Source organism: Dendrobium catenatum, unplaced genomic scaffold, assembly GCF_001605985.2.
Source record: "Dendrobium catenatum unplaced genomic scaffold, ASM160598v2 fragScaff_scaffold_1220, whole genome shotgun sequence".
In the NCBI taxonomy this organism is placed as follows: Eukaryota; Viridiplantae; Streptophyta; class Magnoliopsida; order Asparagales; family Orchidaceae; genus Dendrobium; species Dendrobium catenatum.
The window spans coordinates 1,689,424-1,709,109 of NW_021319682.1; the positions used below are offsets into that span (position 1 = coordinate 1,689,424).

At 34.1% G+C, this 19,686-nt stretch overlaps 1 protein-coding gene across 3 annotated transcripts; it reads right to left on the reverse strand.

Moving 5' to 3' along the window:
* Positions 1-788: 788 nt before the first annotated feature.
* Positions 789-18,817, reverse strand: LOC110111879 (ankyrin repeat protein SKIP35). 3 transcript variants are annotated; one of them, XM_028699168.1, is made up of 6 exons: positions 18,649-18,817; positions 18,235-18,313; positions 18,029-18,098; positions 17,265-17,913; positions 16,487-16,919; positions 789-1,869 (listed from the first exon to the last, which is right to left on the reverse strand). In XM_028699168.1, the coding sequence occupies exons 4-6, from the start codon at positions 17,906-17,908 to the stop codon at positions 1,054-1,056; spliced, it is 1,893 nt and encodes a 630-aa protein (XP_028555001.1). In that variant the 5' UTR covers positions 17,909-17,913; positions 18,029-18,098; positions 18,235-18,313; positions 18,649-18,817; the 3' UTR covers positions 789-1,053. The 3 variants fall into 3 exon arrangements, with proteins under 3 accessions (XP_028555001.1, XP_028554999.1, XP_028555000.1); XM_028699166.1 differs by lacking the exon at positions 18,235-18,313; XM_028699167.1 differs by lacking the exon at positions 18,649-18,817 and having other exon boundaries at positions 18,200-18,319.
* Positions 18,818-19,686: the final 869 nt, after the last annotated feature.

Consider the following 19,686-nt stretch of genomic DNA (forward strand, 5'->3'; position numbering starts at 1 on the left):
AAGTTTTTGCTAGGAAGCTACTTTCTATAACTTATAAGAATTACTTTATTTGCAACAACTTTACAAAATAATAAAAAAATCATTCCAAACTAGGCCTTACTCCCCAAAAAAGTGAAAACAACAAGACTAAACCACTTCAATCATATTCATTAAATAGTTTTTGTTGTTAGCTCTCCATCCTCCTACAGCACCCAAAATACAATTCTATAACAACACTAAACTCCAAACATGTAAATTCCTCTCTATCCTCCGAAGGAATTTTTCATTTTTCACAAAGTGCGCACCATCAAATAAAGGTACATCGCCATCAACATTAAACACATCATCAAAGGCAAGTATGAAATGTGCCTCACAACCTTTATTCTCTAATAAATATTCAGTTGAAAGAATACCTCATTCCACTAACCTAACACTGTTGAAGGTGACAGAATGTTGTAACAACAACAACAACAACATCAAGCATTTATCCTACTACGTGAGGTCAGCTACATGAATCATTTTTCTCCATTGTGTCCTATTAAAGGTCAAATTCTCGTTTAAATATAATAAAGAAAGGTCATTCCTAATACTTTCTAACCAGGTCTTTTTAGGTCTGTCTCTACCTTTCTTAACATAAGTCAAATCTAATACCTCTACTCTCCTAACCGGGTCATTGGAAGGCCGCCGTTTTATGTGACCAAACCATCTAAGGCGACTCTCTCTAATCTTATCTTCTACTGGAGCTACTCCAACCTTTTCACGTATATGCTCATTTCGTATCAAATTGGCGAAGTTGCTATGATGCCTAGTGGATTGTTGACGCACAAAATCTCCACGACCGTTATTCAATTAGCTCTTCAAAACATTTACATATGCAACAAGCAAAATCTTCACATACATATACATATATAGAGAGGGCGAGAGAGACACAAACACACAAGAATGTTAGCATCTAAAGCTCTCAACAACACTGGAACAGTCGCACCATAAACTAATAAAATAATGGATCAAAGAACCGTTGAAAAAACTATGCTGTTCTTTGATACAATACACTCTTGGTCAAAGCAGGTACCTTCAATGACCAATGCATCGAACAGGAAGTAAGAATGAAGGCAGATTTCGCTCCAAAACTTCCACAAGCTCAGAACCATAATTCCCAGCATTGGCAAATGGTAGTCCTTGAAGCCTCCTAACAGCTTCCACAAGCTCCCCTCTCAACTTTTGCGGCAGCAATGGTCCGCCGGCCTTTAGACATTCCCTATAGAGGGGAAGGAAGGCGATCGCCGCTGATAGCGGCGCTGGCAAGTCGCTCAAGCAAATTGGCGACTCGCCTCGTCTTAGGACTCGTGAGAAGTTCAAATAATGTTCCTGCCCTAATCTCATACCTTCAGTAAATGCAGCTTCTGACCAATATTCCCTCAGATAGGCACTGAGCTCCATCGATTCTGCTCCAGCATCATCTGATGTAGCCAAGTCATCCGCAACAGCATAGGTTGCAATAGGATCACCAAGGAAGTTAGAACGGAGGAGGAAAGCTACTCCGTCAAGCGAACCGCTGCCCCTCTCGGCCGTCTTCTTGAGTATTTCTATGCTTAGGGTGGAAAGTACATTCAGGGGCACATAAGGAAGAAGGTAAGCAGCAATGTCAACCTGGCTGTTGGAAGTTGCAGCAGTTAAGGCCAGGCAGAGCTCCATGTCAGTGCATCCATGGTTGATAAACCATTCGACAACAGGCTTGCAGCCTCTCTCTGCTGCCTTCATTAAGGGAGCAAGAAATGCGGATGCATGACCCTCTTCTACCAGGCATTCCATGGTTCCAATCTTACAGTAGTAAGAAGCAAAGCCTAGTGCGAGATCAATATCCACATCCAAGTTGTTTCTTTCGGCAATCTGACCAATATAAGGTAGATAACTTTGATGTCCAATCATAATTGATTTTTACTCAGTAATTATCAGATTAGTTAATTACTCAAAAATAGAATTTGAAGAGAGTATGCCAGGGCTGGAATCACATATGAATTAAGTAACACCAATGTGAGCAGATCCAAGTTTGCTTTACTGGTTATGTGATATGATTTTGTTTGCCTACTCTACACAATTTTTTGAAAGTTTACTTTTTTATTTCCAATGGGCACAGATCCCAAAACTTTAGCTTTGTCATCAGTGTTGGGATATCGTCAAATAAAAAAACATAAGCAGAAATTGCCATCAAAATCATCAAGAGTACCAAGTGAGACAGTACCATCTTATATATATATACAAAAATTTTATAAAACCATAATCAGGCTAACTATATTAATATAGATTCAAATGTTGGATAATAAAATAATCGTTGATATAAAACTGTGCACGGCGAAAATGAGAATGTTAAGTGGCAAAACTAGGAAGGATAAGCTGATGAAGGACTAACTTAGAGGAATGATCAGAGTGACAATTATTCAAGATAAGATAATTGTAAACCAACACAACTGGTTGTGATATCTACAATGACAGGTAGAAAATGCACTCATTAAATGAGAAGATAAAATTGAATAAAAATATTAGGAAGCAAAAAAGTAGGCCCAAGATAATATGGGTAGAAAACATTCAATATGATTTACTACAAATAAATTTAGCTGTATCACCAAATAAAACACATAATAGGAATACAACAACAACAACAACATCAATCCTTTGTACCACTACGATGGGTCGGCTGCATGAAACCTTTTTCATCATTTTGTCCTGCTAACAGTCAAATTCTCGTTTAAATCTAAAAAAGAAAGATCATTTCTAATATTTTCTAACCATGTCTTTTTAGGTCTACCTCTTCCTTATACATAACATGATTTCGATGATGATGATGATGATGATGATGAAGCAATAAAAAAGATAATCATAACAAAGTCATAAATGCATGAAAAAAAAATAAAAAATAAAGTAGAAGAATGATGATGATGAAGCAAAAAAAAAGATCATCATAACTAAGTCATAAAAGCATTAAAAGATATAAAAATAAAGCAGAATAATACATAAATCAATTGATGGAGGTCATGATAATTTCAAACCAATTTAACATATATTGAACATTAATTATGCAAAAGTGGAAAAAAAAGGAAAATCAAAATGAAAAAAAAGGGTTATAAAGTGCCAAATAATAGAAGGCGCTGGCCTGGTAAGCTACACAACCGAGCACACATATTACAAAATCTATCCTTTAAAAATGAATAACATGGAAGGGCACAATAGAGAGGAAATCTAGAGGCTTAGATTAAATATATAACAAGTTAGTTATTAAGTAGAAAAAAACATAAATATTGTAACAAATACAATAGATGGTAGATTTAGAGCTTCTATCAAGTAGGCTTATTAGTAGTGTAAATAATAAAATTTTAGTTAAAAATGAAAAGAAAGTGAAGATATTTAAAAACTGTTATTTTAAGAAATTAAATGAAAATTTTGATGAGGGAATTATTTAGCAAACTAAAATAAATTTGGTATTTAAATATACAGACAAACCCCAAAAAAGGTGAGGCTCTTTTAGCTTAAACAACATGCATAAAAGTTCAACTTCAGATGCAGATATGGCTTAATGAGTTGGAGTGCTATGAGAGATATTTGATCAGTATGATCAACATTTTTCTTTCTTAAAAAATCCTAAAGACTAAGGAGATGAGAAATCGATGGAGAAAAATATATTTCTATACAAATGCTCAGAAGAGATAATCAATTTTGTGGTAGTCATAAAATAATAATTAAAGGAGAAGGGAAATGGACAAACACCAAGAAAAAATGGCATTATATTGGAGATCAATTGATAGAACAAAAATAAAAAACAACATACAGATCTTAATAAAGTACAACTAGCTAAAGTTACTTTGAAGTGTTTTAAGCGAAAAAAAGTACGCAAAGGTATCAAGGATAAAATATATGCTAATGGCATGCTAAAGTGCTTAAAACTGTGCATGAAGTGGTGATTGCCATCAGTAAATTTGGTGTGGCCAATTTTCATTTATATAAGTTATACTAAGAATAGAAATCCTAATCTTCTAGTAATGGGTATGCAGCAAGTATAAAAAATATTTAAGATGATATAATCTGATGTATGGTATAAACGGATGACATAGATTTGATGGTTGAGGTCTTTCAAAAGCAAAAAAATTTCATAAATAAAAGAAATTTTTAAGAGATTTGAGGTTCAAGATTTATTAAAGACAGTATTTACATAATAGGAAATATTAGTGGAAACAAATTTTATAATTAAAGAAAAAATTCATAGTTGAGTACATGAAGCTTCAATGAGGTAAGTGGGGTGAAATATGCATGCTAACCGTTAAATTTTAAGTTACCTTTTTTTGTGGTTGAACCTATAATCACATAATCAGAATGGAGGGATGGGCAAAATACTAAGAGAACCATCCCAACCCAAACCAAAGCAACTAATATGAGTCAATTCTAAAATGTGATGACTGGATTGGGTTACTTAAATATGTAGAACAAAGATGATCGATTAGTTCTCAACTTCGCAAGCCATGTAACAAGAAGAAGATGATCCAAATGAATACCTAAGAATTTCTTGAAATTATTTTAAAAAAAATTAAATGAAGGATTCAAAAAACCTAAATGTATCATTAATAATCTTACCATAAATTTGTAAGTTTTATTTGTTTAAAAGTGATGCAGTACATTACTCAATACGCTCACTTGCAAGTTGCTTGAAACATAAACAATAAAAATTATGTATTGCAAGCTAGTTTTATTTAATTGAGTGTTAATTATAATGTTGTTGTAACTGAATTGGAGAGATTTAATTATCTTTCATGAGGCTATAAAAAAGGCTAAAGCATTCATCTTTGAAAAAGGCATATCAAATACACGAGTACTATGTGGACTTAAGAACATAATGAAAAATTGTAGTATGGGATATTATTCTGTTACAACATAATTTAGGTCAGTTTTAGTTACAATAATGATGAAACATATTTAATATGGGGAACAACTTTAGATGGAATTAGGGGTGTAAACGAGTCGAGTCGAGTCGAGTTTTGACACTATTGAGCTCAGCTCGTCAGTCGGAAAGCGAGCTCGAACTCGAGCTCAAGCTCAAGTCGAGCTCGAAAGTCGAGCTCGAACTCGAGCTCGAACTCGAGCTCGTTCCACTGTTAACGAGTTCGAGCCGGCTCGCGAGCTTCGGCGGTCTGGGCAGCCTTCGAGCAAGTCTTCCTCCTCGTCCATCCGCCTCATTCATGTGGAGCTCTCCATCGAAGAAGAAATCTGCCTCATTCACGTGGAGCTCGCCATCGGAGAAGGCTGAGATTTGAAAATAAAATATGAGCTCGTTATCGAGTCGAGCTCGAGCCGGCTCACGAGCCGGCTCGGCTCACTTACACCCCTAGATGGAATCGATTAGACCTTATCCAAATTACACCCATAACAACCACACCTCCAAACCTACTTCATTGCAAAATTAATAATTATGCAAAACATAAGAGAACCTATAAGTGATATTACATTGGATCTACTTTAGAAAAGAATAGGTATATTAATGAAGATTTAACTTCTAAATTCAAAGATATGTAAGTAAAAAAACATCTTACTTCATCCTACGTCATAAGAGAACATCACGGAGATATAGAAACAAATGAATAAAAACTAACTATTTCAACAGAGAAATTATTAATCAAGTTAAGTGTCATAAAAATAAGAATATTAAGATGTTTGGGCATCAAGCCATAAAACAAGAAAAGTTATATTGAAAAATAGTTATATCAAAGAGATGATAAAATATAGTACTAATTAAAATAAACCTAAGAAAAATATATTTATGTAGTCTAAGCAACAACAATAAAGTATAAAATATGCTAAATAAAATAGACAGATAGAATGAAAGCACAAGGAATATAAAACAAACTTGATAGGCCAAATCAAATAGCTAGCTATGAAAAAGACATGTATATTAGAGTAAATATCTCATGTAGTACTTAGTCGGAATGAATAGATTATTCATAAAACTGACCTCAAATTATGGGATAGGGCTATCTATAATGATTATGGAAAGGGACAAATTGCTTAGTTGATGCTTCACATCACCTAGCACTTTAAAAATAAGTATCAAGTCTAAATGCCATGCAACGTGAAAAACTCAAGCTATTGGATTAAAGAACGGAAGTTCTTGAAATATTTTTAAAAAAGATAATGTAATATGCTCGCGAACAAACACAAGCACAGCCAAAGGTCAAATAGTAACTACAAAGACAGCTAGAAGGAAGCAGTTGCAAAAGCCGCAAAAATCAAAATAAAGGAACAACAGGATCTAAAATAGAGAAGTCAAATTAAAAAAAGAAAGGAGCTATGAATGGAAAACAATGCAGCAAAATAAACAGCAACCACAAAAACAAAGCAAACAATTAGAAATATCCCAATATTGGAGCAAGGTAACCTAAGAAATATGATGACATCATAGACACAAGTATATACACAGGATCCAATTGATAAAAATAGATAATCATAACTAAATTCTAAAAAATAGAATTCAATTTTCAAATTTAAAATTCAAAATTACAAAATTTCAATTCTAAAATGATTTTCATAACACAAATATTTAAGTCACTTATGATTATTGATGAAAGGTAAACTATTGCTTTATTATCTACGAAACATAACTTACATCCGCAAACAAAACCATTATATGTTGAGTTGAACAGTTACCAAAAAATTAAAGGAGTTCCACTAGACTTCATAGATCAAAGAACTTTATATAACAAAGCTGACCAGGAATCCGATTTAGCATGACCAAATTCACATAAAAAAAAAAAAATTGAATGCCAAAATGAATGCATATCATTAAATTATAATATTGTACTTCATTGGCAAGCCCCAAAACATCCATGTTTATTATATGTTCACACCACCATGTAATGCCCATGAAGAAACCAGAAGATGCAAAAGCTATTGAACTTCTATTACAGCAAATAAAATGGAGAGCACCTAAAAGTGTATTCTTTCTTTTTTTTTTCAGTTTCTTTGTGAATGGATAGAAACCAAAATGACTCGACCAAAAATAACATGGCAGAGAGTTATTATAAAAATTACAAAAAAAAAAAAAATTAAAACGTGAATAAACTTTAAGTTTACACATAACATGACTCAAAAAAAAAATTTGAAAGAAGAATGAATCATAAAGCTAGTCACAAATTAGCTACAATAAGGCTAATAATGATGATGATCATGATGAGTATGATTATTACATGAATAATCAAACAGTATATTATCACTGATGGTCAAATGCCAATGAACAGATTAATTGAAAGGGTTCATGCTATTTTTGAGAAAAACAATGTCCAAAAAAACCATAAGTATATATAAAACTTATGGAGTGCTAATCTTAGTGTATCAGATCAGCCAGCCATGCTTGGCTCTTCATTACGCTTAATTTGAACGTCATATAACCATTACGTTAGTGAATGGCAAAACATTATGATCTCCTATAGAAATAGCATTCAAGCATAAACTACTCCCTTTCAAAAAGAATCAGTAAGCCATTACTAAATATGTAGAATCAACAGGCTGAATACAATCCATAAATGAGTTGGACATAGAAAAGAAATCAAAAGAATTTTGTACTCTGTAGTCAAGCACCTAATAGTAATGACAAGACTTTTCAAGGCATCACAGACAATTTTTTAAATGTCAGTGTGGACCAAATAAACAAGGCTCACAAAGCACCTGCATTTACTTAAAGCTTGAAAGAGCCAATGATGCTTCTAAATCAACATAGGCTTGTTACTATAATAAAATTTGCACGTGAGGAAAACTGCACTTGCAACCGTAAGTACCATAAGCATGCATAACTGTCCAAATAAAACTCTAATGGATAGGAGCACTGATGCATGCATTCATCACATCCCTCTTAAGGATTTAAAAAATGAAAAAGAATCGGATACGAAAACTAATAGAGAGAAGAGTATCCTTCAATTATAAAGATATAAATCAACCCTTCCAAAATTATTACTTTTCTTTACAAAATACTGAAATAAAGTCAATTCTCGCCTTCAAAATAGAGTGTATATATATAGATAGAGAGAGAGAGAGAAAAGGTCCAAATAAGTCCCTAAATTTCTTTAACGAACCAAAATATTCCCTGACTATATAAATTATAATTTTGGTCCATTGACTCTTTAAATAAAGACCAAATTAATCCTTTGGTGGGATCATTTAGGTCCCTATTTAAAAAGCCAAGTACTAAAATGGGATATTTAAATAGTCAAGAACCATTTTGGTCCTTCGTGAAGAGTCAAAAGATCATATATATGTATGGCAACTCTTAACTTGTTACATAAATGAGAAAAAAGGTTTAGCAACAGCTTTGATTAACATATTCAATGCTTGCTCCAAATTGAAAACATGACACACTTTTCATGGAAAGCACATCTCATAAGAAATGATAATAACTTTTAATATGTTTAGATTATTCATGAAAAATAAGATTGTTAGTAATACAAATGGTGGAAATATTGTTATGATATAGTATCATATGCGAAGTATCAGAAAAATCTAGCACTCCTAAGAGAATTTTAAGCTACATCATTTCAAATATAAAATGAGCTATCGCTATGAATTTAGCTTCAACACTAAATATGGCTACAATAGTTTGCTTTTCGTTTCCTTTTTCAGATGACTAGACTATCTCCAATGAAATATAATATCCTAAGGCTGACTTTCTACCTTTAACTAAACCACTATGATTGACATCTATGAATATTTCAGCATCTAAGTCCTCAACTTTAGTATAGAGCGAACCAATTTCAGAAAATTTTTAATATACCAAAGAATTCATTGTACTGCCTTTCAATTCCTTTTGTTTTGAATTATACATGTGATGATTAACCGCTACAACGACAAATGAAATTTCATGCCTAATAATAATAAGATAAATCAACCTAACAGCTAACTTTCAATATTGAGATGGATCACCAAGTAATTTTTTATTTTCATATATGGTACAAGGATCCATAAGGGTATCCTTTCTTCAATAAAATAAATAACATATTCCATTGAGAGAGTGATAACCCTTTCTTTTTTTACCTAAGTAAATTCAATTTCAAGAAAATACTTTGATCATTTCATACCTTTGGTGATAGAATTTATGGAAGTAGTGTTTTACCTCAAATATGTAGTATTAAGATGTCATCAACATAAAATAGTATGATGGAGACAGAAGGTCTATGTTTATGAAGATAAAAATGATTTGTGGTGCTATTATAAAGGCCTATCTCAGGACTTTATAAAGTTTTTCAAACAAACCCCATTGACTATGTTTAAGTCCATTGATAACCTTCCTGAGAAAGCATGTATTTCCCCTCCTAAGCAACATTTGCCATTAGTTTGCTACAGACAGACTTCCTCTTCAAGTTCCCTAAAGAGGAAGATATTATTGACATCTAGTTGTAGCATAGTCCATCCTTGATTGATGTACACATTAATAATTTTGATTAAAGTAATCGGGCAGTGAAAAGGTTTAAATAATTTATCCCAAAGAGTTTGTATAAATCCTTTCGTAGCTAGTCAAGTTTTGTACCAATCAGTAGAGCCATTAACATAAAAATTAAAAGTGAAATCCATTAATAGAAAATTAATTTGATCCCAAAAGAGGGAGCAACCATATCACTGAGTAGAGGATTCCGGGAGTGAACATAAATCAAGAGAAGCCAAATCACTATAAATCGTTTGAAGTTGAAGCCAATGCTTTGATCTTGACATAAGTATGCGGTTTCTTTTATCTCACAAATGTTTGAATTGTTGAGCTTCACTTCTAGATAATAGTCAATAAGTGTTACAAATAAGCATAATCTTAGATTGGTTGAGTAAGGCAAGGCTAGAACCTCAAATGTCTAACTATCCCAAAAGGAAGAGAACAATGGCCAAGAAGATGTAAAAGACATGCTATGGAGTTTACCAAACTCACAACGTGAGAATCATGTTTGCACAGAAATAAAGAAACAAAAACAAAATCCATTAGTCTACTAAGAGGAGGATAACCTAACCACAAATGTTAGTGAAAATGAGTTACAATGGATAAGAGGGTGGAAGGAATGTGTATCATTAAGTAGTAGACTCTAACAATCATCTTCTTCTTGTTGAAATACTGAAAGATGTAATAAGAGGGCTTAAATGTTATAGTACAATTATGAGTTTTTATAAGTGAAGAGAGTAGATAATAAGTTCATCGAAAATTATGGGAAAAATAAAACACCTGAGAAAGATAGAGCATTCAAATGATGTGTAATACCCTCTTTAGATATAGGAGAGGGAGACCTGTTAATAATAATATTGGAGAAAGAGAGGTCATGCAGCTAGATAAGAAGAGTCTGCGGTTACCTATCATAATGGGAATGACGTCTAAATCTAAAACCCAAGACATATTGGTAGAGGTAGCTTCAATGCATCCAAATGAAGAAACAACATGAAATATTTAAAGGGTTGGCTCATAATCCTATATTTCTTGAGTAAAGGTATCTGATTCAAAGAATGAGGCACCAAAGAAGGTAATTGCAATTTGACTGTTTGTAGAAGTATAATGAGCACAAGAAGGATGGCCAAATTTCTCCCAATAATGTTCATGAGGTAACTCTAGGAAAATACTTCAGCCACAATCGAATCCACCACTAGAATAGCCACCATGATAATGATTCCCTTGATCATCTTGGGCGACAACTGCCAAGGAGATTGGTCAAAAGTGGTAGGTGGGGTAGATAGTTTAAAGGAAAAAACCCATCAAATCAGTTCAGAATCACATGCTCTAATCAATAAAAATTGCTGTAGGAGAATAGTTGATGCTTGATATGTTCAAATAAGTGTCATTATATTCAGTGTTTATTTTATGTTATGTTATTTATGTCATATGATAAATTTGTATTATCATTTATTTCATATGATAAGGATATTGCACTCCTTATATATCTAGAGGGATATAATGGTCCTTTTAATTCCATCTGATTGCTTTAGTAAACATATAGAAGGACATGCTTTTATGTAAAGGCTTGCTTAGGATACTTTTTAGATGTGTGAATGCTTGAAAGAATCATGGTTGTTATCTAGCTTTCTTCATTTGGAGAAGTCAACCAGCTCCTCCCCTGACCATAGTCTTCTTCAACCTCTATTGTATGGTGCTAAAAGCCTCTCTCCTCCCTCTTGGTTGCGGTCTGCTTATTTAATATCCTTTTTATTACGTTGTTTTTTAACTTCTAATTGTTTCTATTCCTTGCGTTGCTTTTCAGATTTTAGTCCTCGGTGTGAACCACTATCAAAAAAATATTAAGCATCATCATACAATATTATCAAAAATATTATGCATCATTGTATAACATTTGTTGGAATGAATGGAAAAGATTCCCAAATAAATGGCTTGTTATTTGATTGCCACATTTTTTCCAAACAAGAGTTTGAAAGGCTTTCATTGATAGGAGTTCAAATATTGTTTTCTATCATTTTCAAATATATACTAATGACTAAGTAGCATTTTAAAAAGTGCCTAGCTTTATTTTTATCAAAATAATAGAGTTGGCAATCAAACTTAGCTCTAATATAAACCAACGTAAGAAGCATGAATACTTCAAACGTGTTTTCATGTGCATGTTGCCTAGCTTTATTTTTATCAAAATAATAGAGTTGGCAATCATAACTAGTTCTAATATAAACCAAATTAAGAAGCATGAATCCTTCAAACGTGTTTTCATGTGCATGTTGGACACCCTTGTTGAACATCCAAAAACATCAACAAAGTAAACACTATGTTAGACTGGACCATTTGGTTTGCTTTACTTTGTATTTTAAGAACAACAACGGTACTTAAGCAGCATTTTGACAAAAGCTTGACACATTCCATACAGCTCTAAACCACTATATTTAAAAAAACATTATAACTTTTGTTTAAATTTCTAGCAATCAATTTATTCTTACCATATTATCATAGTATCTTCTACATTTAATTTGTTTAAATTCCTGTAATTGATGCAGTGATGACAACTTTTTATGTCTATATTGCAATCTTAACATGAATGCTTTTTATCACAATTCAGTAACAAAAATCTTATAATCCTAAACAATGTCTTCTATTTTCCAAGTTTTTGTCATTAACTATTGTCCTACCAATGAGTGCTCTGTGATGAGTTTCCATGGCAAGCTTCAAAGAAACCTGCCTCTAGTGATTTTTACCTAGGCTTTGGACAAGATAATTGTGGGCTCCGAAAATTCGTTGCGCCCCAGCCACTTTACACTGTCACTTTTCTTGTTATTTATGACGACAGAGAGTTTTAACAAGATTTAGGTTCCTAGTGAATTTTTAGAAGGCATATTGGGTTTTAGATAAGACACTACGCAGAGATTTCGCCCTCATTTTGTGAGGACCTTATGATATGAGTTTAGGTTTCCTATAGGCGCAAGCCCCTATAGTTAATTACTCCTCCCGATAATGAGAGAGAACTTTTGATTAAGGCTAGTCATTAAAGAGATCGCATAGGTCATAAATCCAGGGTATAATAGCAATAGTTTTAGGGTTTGAATTTGGGATATGAATTTTGGAGTTTGAGACTTTAAAGTTTATCAACATAAACTTAAAAGTAGGTGATAGGGGGAATTAAGACAAGCCCGATCAAGATCCCATGGTTCTGTCGTTCCGAACTATCATAGTCCCTGGTCTACTTAATCAGAGGAGATAGTCGAACCAGCCTGACAGAAGGTACCTTATAAGCAGCCATAGGTTGCTTCGTCCACGAATACCTTGTAAATCTAGGGTGGTGTTTGTCTAAGGAGATAGATATGAATCCACCTTAGCTGATAGAGAGTTTTATCCCTATCGAATATACCCTATGATTCATTACTCAAGGGTCTGACACCGTTAGGGAACATATGAGTTTCGGTCGTGATCGTAATATAATGGTCATCTTGTAGCAAAACCACCCAATCATAGGGCACATGCAACGTCCCTGCTGGTAAGAGAATATTTGAGCATGAATCTTAGTGATACACCCGACATGACATTCGCTCTTTATAAGTTAAGATCAATTTCAAATTTATCACCCTCGACAAATAGTTGTGGGAGGTAGATGATTTTAAGTTTTAAATTTTTTTAGATGATAGACTTCATTTTAAGGATTTAGATTTTTATTGATTTGAGATTTAACCACTCTGATTGAGATTTTCCATTAACACGTCCATCATTAGGGTGACGTTAAAGTCACTTGTATTTCTTAGAAATTTGAGAAGTATTTTTATGATTCAAGTCAGATCGACTCCAGTGCTCTCATTGAGGAGAATGAGACTTAAATATTTGACCCGCGCAGCATTTTCAGACCGTTGGATTTAGGAATCATATGTGGCGATCAAAGCACATGCGGGTTTTATTTAGTTTGAAAATAGCATGTTATATTAGTGAGTATTTGATCATGCACTGCATTCTTATACATTTGTGTTTTAACTTTAACAGGTTGATCGGAGCACATGCAGGATTTATTTTAATATATAGATTGGATTTATTGTCCACTCGTACAAGTGTTACGGATCCGATGGCATTTAGAAAATGCTTATTCAGTAGGCACTAGGAAATTGTGTTCTGGCTTATGAGTTAAACCATTTGATATGAATCTCCTATTGTTGCTTACAGGCTGATTGTGTGCACTACTGATCCCCTGCTCCTACTCATAGATGAAGTGTAGCAGGCATTAGATGTTCCCCACTACTATCCCTAGACATGCTGGTTTGTTTTGTACGAGCTTCTTGTCCATGTCCATAAGATAATCATTGGACACTACAAATTCTCTACTCCCATTTACAGGTGAATTGTAGTTTACTGCTCACAAGTTTGGTGATATTGCCCGTATAACAGCACAACAAATTACATTCATTACAAGTCATTTGTTGTTACCCGTAAGCGAGTGTGGCCTAAATAATTTCACAATTTCTTTGAGTATAAGATCTTAATGAATTATGAGAATTATTAATTTTTCAAATCAATTTGTGATTCACTTTATTGTTAAACACAATTGCTCACTAAGATTTCTTGTAATTCTTATAATCTCTGCACATGCATAGATGGCTAGATCCATCTGAATAACTACAAGGTTCGAAGGGTCTTGTTCAGTTCTACAAAGATCCTGAGAGATGCTAAGTCTTGACACATGTCCATCAATAAAAAGAATATCTAAGCTGATCTCCACATAGAAAAAGATTTTTCGAAGAGCTTTCATAAGGGAACCTAGAGAAGTTCTTTGTTGCAAGACATCAAATGACAATTAAAAGTCAAATGTTCTGTTGTATATGTTTCCTGAACTCGGAATATGAAAGATATATTAAACCCTTCCAATTTGTTGTGTATCAATTCCTATTTGGTAATATTACTGATCCCTTCCGATATGAGAGATTCATGATATGATTGCGGTAGTTTCAAAATTAATTGGCTCAGAGTAGTACTCATAATCCAGTTTCTTATTAGGTCCGGTCAACGGACCTAAATCTTCATTCGGAACCCGTGGGCTTTTCATGCGCTTTTGATGTATTTTTGCAAAAGGACAACTAATATGCGCTTGTAATTGCATATTAACTGCTTTTTGTTGAGTATTTGAAAAAATTCATCAAAAGTGTAGCAAAGCGCAACAAAATCTCACTCATTGTGTATTTGGTGCCCTTTTGCTGCGTTTTTCAAATACTCGGTAAAAGGGCAGCTAATATGCACAGTAAAAGCGCATATTAGCTGTCCTTTTGCAAAAATACTTCAAAAGCGCATGAAAAGCGCAGGGTTCCAAACGCAAAATTAGGTTCAATGACCGGACCTAATAATTTCTCCTCTCCATGAGAGGAGGATGGGGAGGGCACTTGCCCTTTCCAGTCCGCCCAACTAGAAAGATAATCGACGGTCGAGGGCATCGAGACTTTGTTGGGTCTCTGAATTGGTTTCAAGCCTTTCTTGTTGCACACGACCTATTAATTAAGAGGTTTAATTTTATTTTAAAAAATATTTTTACTCCCCTTGAAAATCAGCAGCCTTCCGACGCTTTCCCTGCGAAGAGAGGTTGGGGAGAGCACTCACCCTTTCAATCTGTCCAGCTGAAAAGATAATCAATTATCGAGGGCTTTAGGACGTTGTTGGATCCCGAAATTGGGCTTTCAGTCTTCTTTCCACTCAGCTGGATCAGATTGACAACCGAGAGTTTAGGGAGACCGAATCAAACCCGGGATTTCCTTCAAATTTCTCTTGTTTTGGTACTTATTTCAAAATCTCTTAGTTATATTTCTTCTCTTTTTTTATTTCATTATATATATATATATATATATATATATATACAGAAAGAGGGAGAGGGAGCTCGACGGTAGGAGATCGGGGACAGATATACGGGAGTTGGTTGCCCATCACCTTACAAAGAAACACCAATACCAATGCTCATCACCTTACAAAGAAACACCAATACCAATGCCTATCACCAATGCTACTGCCTCACCTCCCCTGTTCCTACTTGAAACAAAAATATTTTATAAGGAGCAGGGACAGATCACGCAAGTGCACAGTAAAGTGACATAGCATTGCTACAGAAAGCTCTACATCTTTATTGATAATTTCATAAGAATATGCATATAACAATTTATGAACATTTTTTTACAAAATAGATCTGAAAGCTTCACTCTCAATATTAACTTTTTAAAGTCTTACATCAATAAATAATATATCATAAATAAGTGTAGTCAATGGAAGAAAAGAGTGATGTGGGGGGGTATGTGGGGCATAGGGCTTCATACAGGTTTGCTACTTATCAGTAAAAGCAGGATCAAGAATTAAAACTTTCTTAGTGAGCCAATAGTGAAATCCATTCTCTTTTTCATTTCTAGGCTCAAGAAAAATATGAAATATGTAGTATTATCATCAAACAATATCAAAGTTATTTAGAGTTGATTAAATTTTTTTTCAAGCTTTTTCTTGCTAAGAGTGCATTTGACATTAGATTCTAGCGCACACACGTCCCGTTGATACAAAAATCTGCTGATATTAATTGTGGTTTCACCAATTCCTTCATTTTTCTTATAAAAGTGTAGTGTATCACAATGACCAAACCTCAAATCAACCATAAAACAGCCTTAATTTTTCTTTCCCAGCCATCTGGTTATCTCAACTTTATTCTCAGAACTTATTCCACTCCCGCCTAATCCTTACACATGTATTGCAGGTTACCCATCCTATGCCTTTTGCAACAATTAGCCTACTTGTTTGATGTTTCTTTCAACGTAAAAAGCACTCTATAAATGAGAAATCACCAACACCTCAATGATAGATCTTTCTACCTGTGGCAGGCAAGCAGTCTGAGAGGGAAGAGATCTATATAGAGAAAGACGAGCAGAGGAAAGTTTCAAATCAAAGAACTAGAGAGATCAGGTAGGCATTACAGATAATATTAAACATTTGAAGAAAAAAATGGCCATTAAAGAGATCACCAAAATTTGCTGGCATGAGCAGATGCACATATTTACATACTATAGCATTTACCTGCAACAAAATTTGAACTAGCTCTGTGCTACCAAAACGAGAGGCTTCTAATAAGCAATGGTTGACATTATCTGCACCACCCTCAACCAACATTCCCAGCATTCCTCTCACCGTGGCTGCCGAGGTTGTAGAAGCCCAGCCTGTTTCAAATGAACTTGAGAACAGAGTAAGCGGGAAACAAGCTGCATCAAAAGCCTCGGTGAAGTCCTTTCCAGTGAGCTGATCCCCTGCAAGGTCTAGAAAGCTTCTGAATGCTGACAACTGGATCTGAATCTCAAAATGTGATTTGCATTCCCCATTATTTACACTGTCTTGCCCACGAGAATGGATACCAATGCATCTCATAGCCCATTCTGTAAACTTTTGAACTTTAACACTTGCTTCTGCTTTCAAAATCTCATCACCACTGCACTCTTGAAGCCGTTCATGCAACCTAATAAAGGTGAAAAAGAGAAAAATGTTAACAATAAAGCTAAGTGAGGTCAAATCATACTAATAATACCCATCCTGAAAACATGAATAATAACTATAAGAAATTCACAATAGCATTAAACACTTCACCTTCTTTTATATTTGACTGAAATTCTACAAAAAGAGAAGACAAAAGTCAATATGGACGGAGAAAACCCTTTCCCCTTTCATAAGAACAATGATGGAAAAAAACGAGATGTCCATGTTACAAAAGCATGATTTTCAGGACATAATAAAAAAGAAAGCAATAGGTTTTATAGATTTTTAATAAGCTTCATGAATTAAAGTATAAATGATTAAGGATTACCTATGGGCCATAATGGCCTGAGTATCTAAAGAACTCATTTTACTGCTTTTGCAAGCAGACACACAAGATGCAAGAAAGGATGTCCGTAAAACCGCCCTAGTGAAGTCATGAGCACCATTAGAGATTATCAAATTTATGAGCCGAGTGATCTCATTTAGCTCCTGTCTAGTGCTCAAGAACCAGATTGAATCCAGAGCAATGCAAAGTGCATCATTGAGTATTTGTATGTCCACCCCCATAATGAGTCTCTGTGCAACATCCCAGTCAAAAATGCTCACAGCCTCTTGAAACTTTCGGCCAAGCTCAATTCTTTCCTGCCGATTGAGCCTTCTTTCTCGAGCCTTATCCTTCCTTTGGACATCAAATCCTTGTATAGTCGAAGATACAAATTTATGTTTTTTGGTGCTGTATCTGTAGACCCCGGTAGTTCCTTTATTGTCCTCAGTAGAAACTGGCGCTTCTTTTGATAAACCCATGCCGCTTGCCTCCCCTTCTTTCTCCAAAACAAGAGATTGCTCATCTTGAGTTCCTAAGAATCTGTTCTCATCCTTCTCCACATGTGAGCAGAAGGGCTCTTCCAACTGGCTTTCCTTCCCCAGCCTTACAGTATCCCTCTTTCCGACTGACATAGACTTGGGTTCCATTTCCCCTAGAGCAGGAAAAGCTATATCAACTAATTTTTCCCAAATAAGAAGATCCTTTTCAACAGATGAATTGATCGATTACTTCCAGACGATAAAAGTGAGCAGTGAATTAGCAGCCGCCTTTAAATTGTATGTAGGGAGCTAACTTCGTTGATATTCACTGAGATTTGCTCTCTGATGTATGCAATGTCTGAGATTCAGAAAAAAAGAAAAACAATTCCTATTACGAGGCTACCAAAGAAAATCAATTCCAGGCGAATAAATGCAAGAAAAACGTAAGAGGCAAAAAACCTTTAGGGATTTCAATTCCCTAATTATTTACGAACCAAGTTGATGTTTTCAGACGATCAACCTCACTAGAGCATAAGAGGGTAAGACGATCTCATCATTTACTCATTAAAAACACTACAAAAGAGGCAAAGATACTTAAGAATAATCGGAAGGATAAAAAAACTGAAAGAATAATCATGACGCATTTCACTGCAAGAGAACGCCAATATAACAAACAATCGCACAACAAAAAAGCTGCTCAGCCGAAGCAAATCCAAAAAACCAACAAAAGCCCTTTGAATTCGATCGCCATGGAGGCTGAAAAATGGGATTTTGAACAGAAATAGCATCAAAATCTTACTCGTGGTAAGTACGAGCCAAACACAAAAAAAAAAAAAAAAAAAAAAGAGTATAGAAATGAGCAAATGATGTGAGATTTGTAGCAGTAACTAAGGAGAATCAGAGCAAACCTGTATTCGATTAAGACCAGATTGGATTCGCGATTCGATTATTTCTACCCCGCCTCGACTTGGGGGGAGCGACACAGAGAAAGAGAGAGAAAGAGTAAGAGGAGCGAGGGAGAGAGAGAGAGATCTCAGAGTTCGCAGTTTTACTTCCCCGCGGCCGGATTCAAGACAAGCTCAGACATGTTACGTACGAAGCAGTTAACTATTTATTGTCAGCAATTCCAAAAAAAAAAAACCCAATTAAAATTTTTTTTTAAAAAAAAAAATTAAATATTATGTATTTAATTCTTATATTTATATACATAATATTACGAGTACCAAATCATTAGTTTTTTTTTTTTTTTTGGACAATTATATGTGAAAGGCTTTTTTGAATGTTAATGGGGGCTTGTTGGCAGGTAACAGTGAGCTACACAGAAAGCTAGCATACAATATGACTATGTTTCGATTTTCTTTAATATAAAAATAATAATAGCCACTAGATACATAATTATATGTGTTAATCAAGTAATTAAGTAATAGATAAGAGTGACAATCCCACAAAAAAGTATTCTGCTTAATTGCAATTAAACTACCACTGTCTAATATAGATGCATGAGATATCCTTCTGAATAGATGAAGACTTGCAAGATAAAAAATACTAATATAAATAAAATATTTTAGACTAATGAATGTAAGACAATATAGTTTTCCTAATGAGACACTCAATTTTTAGATGTGTATCAAAGTATATATCCTTAGATTTATATCGAACTTATAGAGGTAAAAAAGGAGATTTATGGCTTTCCTATAATTATAATTTCTCCATAGAACATAAAAGATTTATCATCTTATATTTAAGTATGCCAACATTCCATTTTAATAATCTTAATTATTATAATATTCCTTCACCGAGTTAATACATCATACTAGATATTAATTACACACATGACCATTATATGAATTAAATTAAGAAAGGGAGTTATTGAAAACATCTATAAATTTTTTTTGGAATTGCTAACAATAAATAGTTAACTGCTTCGTACGTAACATGTCTGAGCT